The following is a 15,710-nucleotide window of genomic DNA, read 5'->3' as shown; positions in this document are numbered from 1 at the left end:
GCATATATAAAATACATATTTCTCATTCATAATCCATATGTTTGTAGAGAGCTTTTACAGACTACACAGAGAATGAAAAAACTTATGCAAGAACTTGGATAAATCTCACAAACATTATAGTGATCAAAATAAATGCCAGATCAAGAGAACACACAGTGCCTCCATGAACAACTGCCTCTTTTACCCTGAGACCAGAACCAGATGGTGCCCAGCTACCATTATTGAACATTTTGATCAAAGATTCTACAGAAGAGTCCTGATCAAAAGGGGGTAAATGTTGAACACCATTACAAATTTTCATGGACTCCAGACATTCTGGAGCCGTGAAGTTTGGATGAAACTCTAAAACTATTGCCCTGAGATAATCTTTAAAACTTAAATCAAAAATATCCCCTGAAGTCTTCTTAAAACCAAAAAATAGTTTAGCTTAACTAGGAAAGAATGTCTCTACCTTGAGTATTATGCTCTTTTAAGAACTGTCTTATCTGGGTGGGATCAAGTTGACAACAGCAACTCGAAAGATTAAACAGGAACCTTAGGGGCAGTGAATTTATGTTAATGGGGTTGGAACAGCTCTGAAAAGGAGGATGAGAATGGTTACACAACTTGAAGAATGTAATCAGTGTCATTGAACTATGCATGTAGAAACAATTGAATTGGTGTATGTTTTGCTGCGTATAGTCTCAACAACAACAACAACAAAAAGAATCCCTCCACACCCCCCAAAAAGAACACACATTATGATTCCATTTATATGAATCTACAAACAGACCAAGTTAATCTTTGGCGATGGCAGACAGGAGAGTGGTCACCTAGGCAGGCAGTGACCGGGTGGGGCACAGCGGCCTCAGGGGCTAGTCAGGCTCCAATTTTTGGTCTGGGTGGTGGTTACAGGGTGTGTTCACTGTGGACACTTACGATGTGCACCGTTTCCAACATGTATGCTATGTTTCAAAGGAAAGTTATATGAGACATAACAGCACAAAGTAAGCAGGGAACAGTGAGCAAGAAATATTTTGTAGGGGAGGCTGGGAGAGTGTAGGTCACATCAGGCAACCCACCTTGTGTTCTCCTGACACCAGGCCCCATCTGTCATGGATTGAATTGTATCCCCCCGCCAAAATATGTGTCAACTTGGTTAGGCCATGATTCCCAGTATTGTGTGGTTGTCCTCCATTTTGTGATTGTAATTTTAAGTTGAGAGGATTAGGGTGGGTTTGTAACACCACCGTTACTCAGGTCACCTCCCTGATCCAATGTAAAGGGAATTTCCCTGAGGTGTGGCCTGCACCACCTTTTATCTCTCATGCGATAAAAGAGAAGGGAAGCAAGAAGAGAGTTGGCGGCCTTATACCACCAAGAAAGCAGCACCAGGAGCAGAGCGCATCCTTTGGACACAGGGTCCCTGTGCCTGAGAAGCTCCTTGACCAGGGGAAGACTGAGGACAAGGACCTTCCTCCACAGCTGACAGAGACAGAAAGGCTTCCCCTGGAGCCAATGCCCTGAATTTGGACTTGTAACCTATTAGACTGTGAGAAAATAAATTTCTGTTTGTTAAAGCCATCCGCCTGTGGTATTTCTATGGCAACACTAGATAACTAAGACAACATCCATGCCAGTAACACTGTTCTGCTTCTGGATTGGATAGTGGGCGCGTGCAGGACAGGCCTTATACACACAGCTAGATACAGGTTAATGGAGAAAACTCCACCTGGGCTGCCACCTCCCACCTTTGCCTAAGCCATTCCTTTCATCTAAAAGGCCTCTGCCAGGTACATGGTTGCAAACTCCATGCACTGCCCTCCATGCCCTGAAGGGGGCGACAGGTCACTGAGAGCAGGACCTGAGTAGGCGTTTGTGTGACTCTGTAGGCTTTCCAATACCAGTGGTTTTCAAACTGCCTCCCAAGAGCCTCAGTGACTACTGTGGGGAGGAGTGACTGTCTGGTAAGTGTAGGGCCTGGGTCCCCACCCCTGCTTCACCCAGAGAATCCATCTTCTAAGCCAACATGTGACAGATAAGGGGATGAAGGCTTAAGGAGAGGTGCTGGGTCTCCCCAGAGACGGAGGGGAGGCCAGGGCATGGGCCTGTGTAACTCTGGGTTCAGCCTTTCACTGCCCCTACCCCATCCTGTTTCCTTAATTCTGCATCATTGCGAATAATTTTCAAGCTGCAAGCAGGAGGCCTAATCCCATGCCATTAGCTCTTAGTTCATCTTTACAGAATTAACAAAATTGGACCCATGTTAGGGCCCCGCTATCTCTAATCCTAATCTCATATGACAGCTGCCTTGGCCTCCTGGAGGGGGGTGATTAAGAGTGTTTCAGGCATGGGGCCAAGGGGACGGGGCATTTTCCGCCCTGCCTGCTTTCGCATCAAGCCTCATTTATGAAATTTACTGGAACCTGGAGATCAGAAGGGAAACACTTCCCAGCCCCTCGAAGCCTCCCCACATCTCCCCAGACAGGAGGTATGGAGAAAGAACTGTTTTAGACGTGCCACCTGCCAGAACCCCAAGAAACATGCAAACGTCAATTCTCTGAATTTGGAGAGAACAACAGAGGTAAGCGCCTTAGAAGTCAAACCCCCTGAATTATTTACTGTGCGGCTGGAACAACAGATGGTTGTAGGTGATAAAGAACTGATTTCACTGAGGGGCTCAGATTAAACGATTGAATTCTTTTTTTTTTTTTTAATTTTGTTTAGCGCAAGGTGATGCTCAAGGGTAGTTCTAAACAGAGGATATTTCCAGGAGTTCTGAGAAAGACCTGACTTTTGCTCCAAGAAATATATAAATCGCCCTCCAATGGCTTCCTGGTGCCCCACGCAGGTTCAAGGCCAAGGCCCTTGGTTTACAGGTCAGAGCCAAGCTGCTCCCTCCCCTCTTCTTTGACCTCCCTCCCACCACTGTCCCGCCTTCTCCCTTCTCTCTCGCCACACTGGTCCCCACTCTCTTCAGCCCCAGGCAGCCCTCACCTCCCCCATGCTGCCCCTGAGCTGCGAATGAAACAAAGGCATGATATAGTCCTCAGAGAAATGAGGCAGCTCCCCGCAGACCGACAACATCCTTAGAGAAAGTCACAGAGCCACTGTTTTCTATTTCTCAGAGATTTCCATTCCTGCCAAGGGCTTGGGCAGTGAAGTCTGTTTCAAAACAGCTGCCCACCATAAACTCATGCGACAGCTCAGATACCAACTTTCCAGTTCTGTGTGCCTCACTTGGATAAAAATTATCCCCTGAAGGTTTTCATTCTGGTGGCTATTTTTCATCCCTTGGGAGATATTTTTGGAGGCCTCTATGGAGTCGCAAAGCCATTCTACTGCAGATTTCCTCAGGAGGGGGGCTAAGGAAGTGCCCGTTCTGGGCTGCTTCGATGGGAAGCTGAGTTGAGCAAGCACATGTATGGATTCGGTCAAAGCAAATGACCTGGCTGGCCAACCCAAGGAGGCTGATCTCATAAATACTAGCACATCTCACATGGGCAAGCCAGGCAGACCTACGGCATTAACACATTCAACATCTACTCTTGTGAAAAACACAAGGTACGCAAGACAGCACAAATAAGCACAAAAGGTCAGATATTGTGTGAGTCCATTGATATGAAATGTCCAGCATAGGCAAATCCAGAGAGACAGAAGGCAGATTAGTGGTTGCCAGGGGCTGGGGCAGGGGGAGAAGGGGAAGCTATTGTTTAATGGGTGTGGGCTCTCTTTTGGGTGACGAAAATATTTTGGAACTAGAAAGAGGTGGTCACTGAACAACATTATGAACGTTCTAAATGCCACTGAAATGTTTGCTTTAAAAGGATTCATTTTATGTGATGTAAATTTTACTTCCATAAAAAAAAAGTATGAATAAAATTAAGAAAAAAAATGTATGCTGTCTATAACTGCTTTATGAAAAATCCAGACAAACATACACCTGCACACCAAAATGTCTACTGAATTTACATCTCGGAGGAAGAATTTAGATAACTTTTACTTATTTATTAATTTTCTGTCTAGTCTGATTTTTTTTATTAGTATTTTTATCATCAGAAAAAAAAAAAGTAAGCCACTTCCATTTCGGGAAGAAGAACCCCAAACTCTGCCCCTATTTACTCACGTTCCTCCCTCAGTGTCCCCCCTCCCTTCATTGCAAGAGCTCTACCCTCCTCTGGAATATTCCAGAGACCTAACAAGCAGACCAATAAAAAGGCACTCCAGGCCGGGTTTTCCTGGTAGAGGAAGAAAGCCAATTTTCCTCTAAGCATTACTTGTGCTTCCTTTGGAATTTGGACGTCAAAAATCTAAAAATATGTTCCTCCCTGGAACACAGAGGTTAGAGATCAGCATGCGTTGACACGCCCCGTTTTCTGGTGCTCTGGGACCTCAGCACTGGAATCTGGGAGCAGGATTGGGTGCAAGGCTAATGGGACTTCCTGGGAGAGGGCCTCAAAAGTCTGGGATGGCACAGGGGTTGCCAGGGGTGAAGTTACAACCCATCTGCAGTGTGCTGAAAGTCCGACCACAAACTCACCAGCTCCTTCGACCAGGGACTACTAAGTACAGCTGTGCCCCTGAAGGTCTTGTAAAACCAACCAAAAACCAAACCTGTTGGTGCTGAGTCGATTCTGACTCATGGTACCCTCGTGTATTACCAAATAGAACAGCTCCATAGGGTTTTCTTGGCTGCAATCTTACGGAAGCAGATTGCTAGGCCTTGCTTCCGCAACACCGCTAGGTGGGTTTGAACCATCAATCTTTGGGTTAATAGCCGAGTGCAAACCATTTGTGCCACCCTGAGACCTTGAAAGTCTCCTAGGAGCTGCTGAATACCTCTATTCTGTTCCAGAAGGCTTTGATGTCATATATTCAGTTACTTAATAACAAATTCATAATTCTCAGGCCTGCTACATGCCAGGCATAGGGCTGGGCGTGGGGAACCGGGGGACTAGTCCAACCAGAAGACCCTGCCTCTGCCTTCACACAGTTCACAGTGCCAGGACAAGTGGCAGACACTAAACAAAATATCACACAGGTAAAGCAAACTAATTGTTTTTCTCAGCTACAAAAGTAGTTAATGGAAAACCAAACAAAGCCACAATGAAAAACAAATCACGCAGATGATAATAATGGAGCTAAGTGCCATGATGGAAAGCCAGGATGCTATGAGGACGTTTAGGGGAATCAGAATGGGGCGTCCAGGGAATAGCTGTTGTAAGAGGTGGCCACGAGGCTCAGACATGACCAGAGTTCAGCATGATGAACAAGCCCCGCTGCTGAGCCCCCTCAACACGGTGCTAAGGACACAGAGGGACCCTCATCCACTCCTCCAGCCTCACCCCCAGTGTTCACCTTGGGTTAACCTGCATTCCCACCTGCCTCTCACACGTGTGCTCCTAGACTATAACTGCACAGGGACTTTGGGTGTTTCTTCCCTCTCTCATTTCCACCTGGAAGTTCAGGGCTGGAAACTCAGCAAAGGATGATGAAGTCCAGAGAGGGAAAGTGAAAGTCATGCTATTCGATTACTTTCCTTCCTTCCACCCACCCATCCTCCATCTGTAAACTTGGCTGAGAGCCTGTGACGTGCCTGAAGGCTTCCGTGCAGTAGCTTCACTTTGGTAGGCCACCTCCCTCTCTCCAGCCTCCAGGGAGAACCCAGAGTTTGCCAGGGTCCTTGTCATGTATCCTCCAGGACTCACTGAGCACCCCTGCTCATCTGATGGAGGCCTCTCAGTGGTCCTTGTGACACCATGGTGGTATGATCTCTCATCTCTCAAGGAGCAGAAGAAGCCGCCAGGAATTCAAGGACTGTGTGTAGCTTCCCCCATCTCTGGCCAGGATGGTATGAACCGAGCCACTTTCCCTATGGCTTCCATTTTCCTCGTACGTGAAATGTTTTTATCTAAGTCAGGGTTGCCGGTTATAAGTAATGAAAACTGTGTTTTTTCCCAGAAGCAGACTTGAAACTAGGGTTTGAGTGCAGGGAGGATATTTGGGGGAGTTCTTGGGTAATGTAAACAGTTAAGCACTCAGTTACTAACTGAAAGGTTGGCAGTTCAAATCCACCCAAAGGTGCCTCGGAAGAAAGGCCTGGCAATCTGCTTCTAAAAAACTCAGCCATTGAAAACCCTATGGAGCAGTTCTACCCTGACACATGTGGCACTGCCCTGAGCTGGAATCAAATTGACAGCAACTGATTTCCTTTCAGCTTAAGTATATTTGGGAGGGGGTCCCAGGAAGCTCCAGCAGGGGAATGGGGAATGGAGGCAGGGGAGGGAAAGAGCCCATCTGGGACAGTTGGTGAGCAGGGGACTACCTGGGCAACTGGAGCTCAAGCCCAGGGGGCCACTGGGAAAAGGTGTAGAACACTGTGCAGAGGAGTCCTGCCCAGGGGCGAGGCGGCCAGGGCATGTGTCCCCAGCTCCCAAGTGCTCCCTGGGGCACTATTCCCAGAACCTTGGCCTGTCCTGCATGTGGCTGAGCAGGCCTTTAGGCCAGTAGACCAAGTGCTTACAGAATGCAGATCAAGGAGATGAGGGGACAACTGGGAGAGTCCCAGGAGTGGCTGCCCCTCTCACTCTTGCCATCTCAAGCAAACAACTGAAGGGCTGTATTGGAAGGCCCTCAAGAGCTCACAGAAGTAACAAGGAAATGGAGAAGCAGGGTGGGGAAACTAAGGTACACAACTGGCTATAACAGGGACTTTGTGTTCATCACCAAAGATGCCCCCTCTGGGAGGGTGGACTACAAAGAGGCACCCACCATCCTGGGTGGGCAGCATCTGGGCGAGGCACACAATGCAGGAGGGAGCTGAGGGACACAGAACAGACCCACAGCCACAGCGGCTCACAGGGACCACCAGGCCTCCCAGTTCCAGGCTGACATAGCGGTTGCGATGGACCCCACCAGGAGATTTGCTGAAGGATCTTGAGAGTTAACACACACTGAACACGTGGCTGGACACAGAATACATGCTGAGTAAATCAGCTTTCCTGCAACCTTCGTTCGCCCTCAGGAAAGAAAAGGCAAACCACCAGCTCCACAGAAGTGGGTCTGAGCTCCCCGGAAAGTCAGCGGACTGTTTACAAACATCCTGCTTCTGTCTTATCCAGCATCTTAAATATTTGGTTTCTTTTTTCCTTTTTTTTTTAAAAAGCACACACATAGAGAATGTGGCTCTATGCCAGGCATGGGGCTAAAGACTTCATGTGATCTTTTCATTTAACCCTGCAAACCTGGCACTGCCATATCCCATGTTGCCAATGAGGAAACTGAGGCTCAGAGAGAAGAAATTCACTCAAGGTCACAGAGCTAGGGCCTCCCATGGGAATATAAGGCAAGTATCTTCTCCTCTGGCGCTGTTGAGTGTTTGGACCATAAAGCACAAACAATGTTCCAGAAATTAACTCTGAACTCCCACGCCAGCTGAGAGGCCAGCCCCTAAACAAAGAATCACTCTGTCGAGGGATGGACTCTCAGAAGGTAGGAGAAGGCCATGGGGAACTCAGCTGTTCCTCCAGTCCCATCTCAAAAGGACAGGGGCATCTGAGCTCACAGGCAAGAAGGGGTTACCCCCCAGAGTAATGAATGGGCTGGTCAATGTTCAACAACTAACATACTGAGGGATGAGAGCCTTTGCCAATTCCCATGGTGTAAGTGCTCCCATCATGGCTGATTTCAAGCTACTGACGTGACTTCATTGAGGCCATTGGGGTCCTGGGCCACAGCTAAAGTTGGCCTCAGCATGGGGGTTGCCCACCCTGAGCACGTGTGGGGCTTCTTCCTATTACCCCTGAATTCCCTGTTGGACACTTGCACAGAAATTTGAATCACAACTGAAAGGGTCTTGGAGGCCATCTGGTCCTCCACATTCATTTCACTGCTACTGACCTAAGGCACCGAGAGGGGTAGTGAGTGGCCCAAGGTCACACAGCTCATTAAGGAAGTGGCTTCTATGAATTTCATGGCCAGGCATCCCGCCCAGCCTCCCTGTCCTCTGAGCCACAACTCAAGAGGCTGTTTTTCTCTGGGGGCTTCCTCTGAGGCAAGTTCACAGGGCTTCGTGTGTCTCCATGTGGGCTGGGGCTGATGTTTGTTGATAATTGAGGAAAGTTTCCATTTGGTGAGGCATAAGCTCAAGGCATTTCATCCTGACAGATGATAACCAAAAAAAAAAAAAAAAACCAAACCCGCTTCCGTCGAGTCAATTCCGACTTGTAGCGACCCTACAGGACATAGTAGAACTGCTCCATAGAGTTTCCAAGGAGCACCTGGCGGATTCGAACTGCTGACCTCTTGGTTAGCAGCTGTAGCACTTAACCACTACACTACCAGGGTTTCCGACAGATGATAACTAGGAGTAATTCACCTTCCGAAGCCCACCCAGGTCCGTGTTTTTAAAGAAACCACCTCACTGCCTCCTTCTCACATCCCCCCAGCTCTCCCAGCCTCCCTGGTCCTCCTAATGAGGATGTCATGGCGCCCATCACCCCGACACTCCAGGACATGGTAGAGATAAAATCAGATGATGTATGGGAAATCTCTTTGTGGTCCTAGAAGCAAAATGCTAAATAAATGGGAGGGTTAAATCATCCTGTTGGGCCAGCAAAGAGTATGGAGGAGGTCAAACCTGAGAAGGATCTCTCCCCCCAAGTGAGGACCCCTAAGGGTATCCCAGATGTAATGTTTCTACCCCTGAGCCTCTTCTCATGCTGAGCCTTCTTCCAGGAATCCCCTTCCTCCACTTAATTATTAATACTTCTTCAAGATCTGGTCAGGGTCTCCGCCTTCTCCAGGAAGCTTTCTGTGACTGACTTCATCATCTCGCCCGCCATCATCTCCATCTTTATTACTCTTCCACTCCCACATGGCCTCCTGTCTCTCTCTAGGAGCACCTGTTGTCCTTGGTGAGTGTGTGCCCCTGGAGACAGGGATTAGCTTTAATAAAGTTTCATTAGACACTCCCCCTCTGTCTTCTTTACCTGGCAAACTCCTATCCATCCCTTCAAACCCCAAGCCAAATGTCCTCAACTCTTAGAAAACCATCCCTGACTCTCTGGGGAAGAGCTACACACACTTTCTTCTATGCTTCCTCTGCATTTTGCCGTCATTCATCTCCAAGAATATGTTGGGCTCCTATTCAATGACAAGCCCCTCCCGAGAGACTGGGGACACTTCACTGAACAAGACAGAATCAGGCCTGTCCTGAGGAACGTACATTCCACCCAGGGAGGCAAGCACTAACCGATTCCACAAACATTTGACTGAAAGTTCCCAAGATGATGTGCTTGCTATGTGCTAAGCACGTTATGGGTACTGAGTCATTTAATCCTCACAAACATGCCACGAATGGTGTTATTATCTTCTTGGTCCTCTATGCCCAGAGAACCCCCTGGCTCACTCAGTCACTGCCTGCATGTGGAGATGGGCTACACTCATCTCTCTCACTCCTAGTCCCCTCGCTTTCTCTCTCTCCCTGACATTTGCCACTGAGCACAGTACACCCTTTCCTTTTATTGCTCGCTTATTCTCTGCCAACCTTATGGTAGCATGGGCTCCAAGGGCCGGGGATCAATGCCCGTATGCCCATGGCTTGTAACAGTACTTGGTAAGCCGAAAACCAAACCCATTATCTTCAAGCCAATTCAGACTCATAGTGACCCTATAGGACAGGGTAGAACTGCCCCCACAGGATTTTCAAGGCTGTAAATCTTCACTGAAGAAGACTGCCATATCTTTCTTCCACGGAAGGCTGGTGGGTTTGAACTGCCGACCTTTTGGTTAGCAGCTGAGTGCTTGACCACTGTGCCACCAGGGCTCCTACTTAGTACACAGTGGCTATCCAAATGGATTTGCTGAAACACATGCATAAGCTTGTCTTTTACAGCTGAGCTCATGGGTGCTCAGAGATGTCAAACAGCTTGTGGAAGGCACACAGCTGGTGGGCAGCAGAGCCTGGGTTCAAACCCAGACAGGACTCCACTCAGGAATCCCACTCAGCTACACCTTCCCTTCCTCTCATCCCCATGTGCCCCCACCCCCGCAACCATGAGACCCTCAAAGACAGGAGGGAGCTGGTGTCACCTTCATCCTGTACCCACGGGACCCAGTGCCTGGTCTGGAGTCATATCTACTAATGTTTTTCAAATGGATAGTTTGCCACATGAGCGCAAACTATACTTCATAAGCACGTGCTCACTGATCGCTGAGACAGAACGCTCAGCCTTAAGTCCTGACTCTTAGGCCAGGTGCTCTTTTCCAGGAGAAAGGAGAAGCCAGCCACACAACCGTCTGCATATTTTGCTGTGCTTTGCCTCTTTATCTACAGGTCAGGAGCCTTCTGTGGGCTAAGTCTTCCCAGTCCACCCTCCACCCCCAGCACTGAGATACAAAGACACCTGCCCTTCTCGGTCCGGACGGTCCGGGAGTCAGGAGGAGCGTACACATCGTGTGGGGACCCCCTGATGCCTCCCCTGGAAGAGGCAGCCCCAGCTCCCCACCGGGCGCTCGGCACTCACTCGGGACTTCTCTGGCAGCCTCGCCTGCAGCGCCCGCTTCCAGAGATTCTTGGCAGAGCCGGCTCCAAGGAGCAGCAGCAGGAAACACAGAGCCTGAATCGTCCTCCTTGCACTGCTGCCCATCCCGAGGCCGGTCAGAGGCATTTCCTCCCAGATGCTCTGAGAAGAGTCCTGCCCCAAGTGGGGAGAGGCAAGCATGCAGTCTGCACTGCAGGCTTTCTTGGCTCCAGGCAGCCGGGACCTCAGATGGATCCTGTGTCGGCGCCCAGAACATACCACCCTCCGCCCCGCCCTGGTGGCCAGCCTGCCTGGCTATTTTTAGTCTGGCCTACAACATCTGGCCCTGGAGACACTGGAGGCAGGAGGAGGGGGCACCGGGCTTGCCTGGAGACACGGCCAGGATTGGCCCTGTCACTCTTGGGTAATGAGCACTTCCTGGAGGGCTGGGTGGTCTCCTCCCCAGGAGGTGTGCTGGCTGTCCTGGGTAGGAGTGGACAAGGAACGGACTGCCCTGGCGGGGTGGGTGGGGGCTCACGCTGCAGCCTCATTCAGGTTTGAGCTGGCCTGCAAACTGTCTGCTCGGAAAAGTTCCCTTGGAGCCATGTTGCTGAGTGGGGACTGTCTAAGCACGTGGCCATGGGAAATTGCTAACCCTCTTGCAGCCTGGTTCCCTCTCTGTAAAGCGGGCATATGGACAGTTACCCGTAGTAAGTGTTTCTTGTGAGATTTAAATGAAACCGTGCTTGGGAAGCGTTTCATGCACTGCCTAAAACCAAAAAATCAAACCCTTTGCTGTCGAGTTGGTTCTGCTTCATAAAGACCCCACAGGACAGAGCAGAGCTGCCCCAGAGAGTTTCCAAGGAGCGGGTGGTAGATTCAAACTGCTGACCTTCTGGTTAACTGCTGAGCTCTTAACCACTGTGCCACCAGGGTTCCATGCTAGACATATGCACTAGACAAATGCAAGGTCTAGTATATTTTAAGTGCTCTTTAAATGTCAGCTTGCGCGCGTGCATGCGTGCGTGTGTGCATGCGTGTATGTCGTACGAACCATTGTCAATATTTTAGAAACTTTATGTTCCCCTGGCCGTTCTCAGCAACCTCAAGGCAGGTACTATTTCGATCCCCATTTTACAGATGTGGAAACAGAGGTTCAATACTTGCCTGAGGTCACCAAGCAGGTAGCAGAGTTGGGGCTTGAGCTCAGTCCCCTCTGGCCACTGGGGCCAGCCTCTAAGTCTGTGTGATGCTGGGAAAGTCTCTTTGGCCCACTGGTCCTCAGTTGTTTCATCTGTGAAATGGGGATGGTAACAAAAATCCCTTCCTCATGGGGTTGCTGTGGGGATTACATGGTGAGTGTTCATATAGTGGGTTCCTCTCCTCTCCCTCAATAACTGCAGCTCCTTCCTATTGGCCAGGTCAGCCCCAGGATGCCAGGGCTGGAATCGTCAACCCCTGGTGTCCTATTGGTGAAACATCATAAAAAATCCATTGTCATTGAGTTGATTCCGACTTATAGCAACCTCATGGGACAGAGGCTCCATAACCACAGGCATAGAGGTTAGGGTTTATAAAACAGTTCAATCCATATTTTTTTCTGGGGGAGACACCGTTCAATCCATAACACCCACTATAGCCTAAATATTATCATTTCGATGCATAATGAATATAAAAATTACTAATAACATATTTACATTCTTTTTGTTGTTGTTCGTACTAACTCTTCAAAATCAGAAGCGTATTTTGTACTTACTATGATTTTTATGATGTTCGTTGCTGTGGGTCGGAATCGACTCCAAGGCAGCGGTTTTGGGGTTTTTTTGGTTTACAATGTTTGAAGGAATCCTGGTGGCTCAGTGGTTAAGAGCTTGGCTGCTAACCAAAAGGTCACCAGTTCGAATCCCTCAGCCGCTCCTTGGAAACCCTATGGGGCAGTTCTACTCTGTCCTATAGGGTCACTATAAGTTTTTTTTTTTTTTTTGGTTATGCCTCTGGTTATAATCCCATTTGGAAATGGGTTGTCTTTGTTATGTTAACGAGGCAGGGTTAGTGTAGGGTGTGTCTGGAGTTAATCTCTTTTGAGATATAAAGGAGATTAAACAAGCAAGCACAAAAAGCAGAGATGGGGAAGAGATGGTAAGCCACATGAGGATGGGCCAGGAGCAGAAACTCAGAAGAGACAAGGACCTTTCTCCAGAACTGACACACATAAAGGCTTCCCCCAGAGCCAGCACCCTGAATTCAGACTTCCAGCCTCCTAAACTGTGAGAAAGTACATTTCTGTTTGCTAAAGCCACCCACTTGTGGTAGCAGCACTAGATAACTAAGATATTGGGTTAAACAAAATATATTATTAAAATTAATTGTACCTTTTTTTTCTTGTACTGTTTTATGTGGCTACTTTTTTGTTTTCTTCAAAAGAAAGAAAAACAAAACCCTCACGACTGAACCAAAAAGCAACATCATAACAAACGGAGAAAAGATTGACATTGTCAAAGATTTCATTTTACTTGGATCCACAATCAACACCCATGGAAGCAGCAGTCAAGAAATCAAAAGATGCATTGCCTTCAGCAAATCTGCTACAAAAGACCTCCTTAAAGTGGTTGAAAATCAAACACAACACCTTGAAGACTAGGTTGCGCCTGACCCAAGCCGTGGTGTTTTCTGTTGCCTCATATGCATGTGAAAGCTGGACTGATGAATAAGGAAGACAGAAGTAGAATTGACGTTTTTGAATTGTGGTGTTGGTGAAGAAAATGAACAAAAAAATGAACAAATGGGTCTTGGAAGAAGTACAACCAGAATGCTCCTTAGAGGCAAGGATGGCGAGACTGCATCTCACATACTTTGGACATGTTATCAGGAGGGATCAGTTCCTGGAGAAGGACATCATGCTTGGTAAAGTGGAGAGTCAGCGAAAAAGAGGAAGACCCTCAAGGAAATGGATTGACACAGCTTCAACAATGGGCTCAAGCGTAACAACGATTGTGAGGATGGTGCAGGACCGGGCAGTGTTTCGTCCTGTTGTACCTAGGGCCGCTATGGGTTGGAACCAGCTCCACCGCACCTAACAGCAACATGCGGCTACTAGAATATTTAAAAGTCTCCACGTGGCTCGCGCTATGTTTCTACTAAGCAGTGCTGGTCTCGGATATCAAACTCCTCTCTCTTAGCTTTCACTCTTCAACCAGACACCCAGTTTCAAAACTTGACCTCACCGTTGATGCCTCCTTTGTCCCACCTCCATGTCTTGTATCTTATTAATTTTTAAAAGTAAATGTATTTTTTATGATAATAAAAATGACTTGTTTATTGGCAGAAAGTCTGTAAAATAGAGGCGAGAACAAATAAAATCTTTAAAATACCTATAATCCAATGCCAATACCCAGACATAACCCACGCTAGTCCTTTTTTCTATGTAGGTCAATTTCAAGGTCAAGGTCAAGGTGGAGATGGAGATGTTACGTATGTTAAGAACATGGCAACTGGAACCATCCTGCTAGGCTCAAACCCCTGTATGGGACCTTCCAGCTATGTGACCTTATGCAGATCCCCTACCCGCTTTGTGCTTTGGATTTCTCCGTAAAATGGGAATAGTAGTAGCTCTGATCTTGTAGGGTTGCTGTGAGACCCAAATGAACTACGGTATATGTACAAGCCAGCTGTGCTGGCACCTCTCTCCTCACCTGATTATGAACTTGTCGAGGACGGGACTGTGTTGTCCATCTCTGAATCTTTCACCAGGAAGGGCACGGGGACCTCCCCGCTGAGCAGTTACTGTATATCAGCCACAGTGCTGGGCTCATTATCACAGCTACTCCCACTGTCCCCGCCTTGCTTGCTCTGCTCCAGGCTCTCTTGGGATCTTCCACCTTTGGGCCTTTGCCCTGGCCAGACCCTCCCCCCGGAGGGGCCTCTCCCCAGACACCTGCAGAGCTAATCCCCTCAATTCCTCGCAGACTTTGTTCAAATATCACGGTCTCAATGAGGCTCACTCTGACCACATTTTTAAAATTACAACCTGCTTCTCTTGCGCTGCTCAGAATTCCCAATTCCCTTTACACCGATCTGATTTTCCACAGCTTTGCCACCTTTTCACACGCCATCCAACTTACTTGTTATGTTTATTGCTGGTTGTCTGTCTCTCCCCCTGCAGTCAGTTGAGTAAAAGCCAAAAACCCAAACCCACTGCTGTCGAGTCGATTCCGACTTATAGCGACCCTACAGTAATGGCTCCCAAAGGTGTCCACGTCCTAATATCCAGAGCCTGTGAACATGTTACCTTCCATGACAAAAGGGGACGGTGCAGCTGTGAATTAGTTAAGAATGTTGAGATGGGAGATCATCCTGAATTATCTGGGTGGTGGTGGTGGCGGTTGTTACGAATAGCTGTGGCGTCAATTCTGACACAGCATGTGTGACAGAGTACAACTGCCCACAGGGTTTCCTAGACTGTAATCTTTATGGGAGCAGACTGCCAGGTCTTTCTCCCAAGGAGCTGCTGGGTGGGCTCAAACCTCTGACCTTTCGGTTAGCAGCTGAGGACTTAACCGTTGGCCGCCAGGGCTCCTCGATTATCTCGGTGGGCCCATTGTAATCGGAAGGGTCCTTACAAGGGTCAGGGTTGGGGAAGGAGCTGTGATGATGGAAGCAGAGGTCAGAGAAAGATTGGAAGATGCTGTGCTGCTGGCTTTGAAGAAGGAGGAAGGAACCATGAGCTGAAAAATGTAGACAACCAACAGAAGCTGGAAAATGCAAGGAAGAAGATTCTCGCCTGGAGCCTCCAGAGGGAACCAGCCCTGCCAGCATCTGACTTTAGCCCAGTTTGACTGCTTTTGGACTCCCGACCTCCAGAACTGTGACCTAGTAAGTTTGTGGTGATCTGTTGTGTTACAGCAGCTTTAGGAAGCCCATACTTACGCTTCCCCAGTAGGATCCAAGCTCTACAAGGTCAAGTGCCTGTGTCTCCCTTACTGTCTGCACCCTAGTGCCTTGCACAGCTCCTGGCACCAAGTCAGTACTCAGTAAGCACTGGCTGAAAGCACTGAGTGAATTTAATCAGCACAACAACCCTACAAGGAATTATCCTTGTTCTGCAGACAAAGAAACTGAAATCACAAAGTTTAGGTACCTTTTTTTAAAGCCACAGCTAGTGACTAAACTCCAAAGCACTTCCTTTGATACATGGCACAGGGCTTGGCA

General features: G+C 48.3%; 1 protein-coding gene across 5 annotated transcripts in view; it reads right to left on the bottom strand.

Annotated features, from left to right (window-relative positions):
• The window catches only part of WFDC1 (WAP four-disulfide core domain 1), a 31,354-nt gene extending 20,496 nt beyond the window's left edge, over positions 1–10,858 (bottom strand). For 2 of the 5 annotated variants that reach the window (XR_007514677.1, XR_007514676.1), the window contains exon 1: positions 10,506–10,858. Coding sequence is in view for 1 of the 5 variants with exons in the window: in XM_049864407.1 (XP_049720364.1) it covers positions 10,506–10,703 (198 nt within the window). In the remaining 4 variants the exon portion in view is untranslated. The remainder of the gene's footprint in view (positions 1–10,505) is intronic. The other 3 variants (XR_007514675.1, XM_049864407.1, XR_007514678.1) reach the window with 2 other exon arrangements.
• Positions 10,859–15,710: the final 4,852 nt, after the last annotated feature.

This window comes from Elephas maximus, chromosome 21 (genome assembly GCF_024166365.1).
Source record: "Elephas maximus indicus isolate mEleMax1 chromosome 21, mEleMax1 primary haplotype, whole genome shotgun sequence".
NCBI lineage: Eukaryota > Metazoa > Chordata > Mammalia > Proboscidea > Elephantidae > Elephas > Elephas maximus.
The sequence above is the reverse complement of the archived record's forward strand: the minus strand, read 5'-3'. Positions and strand labels throughout refer to the sequence as shown.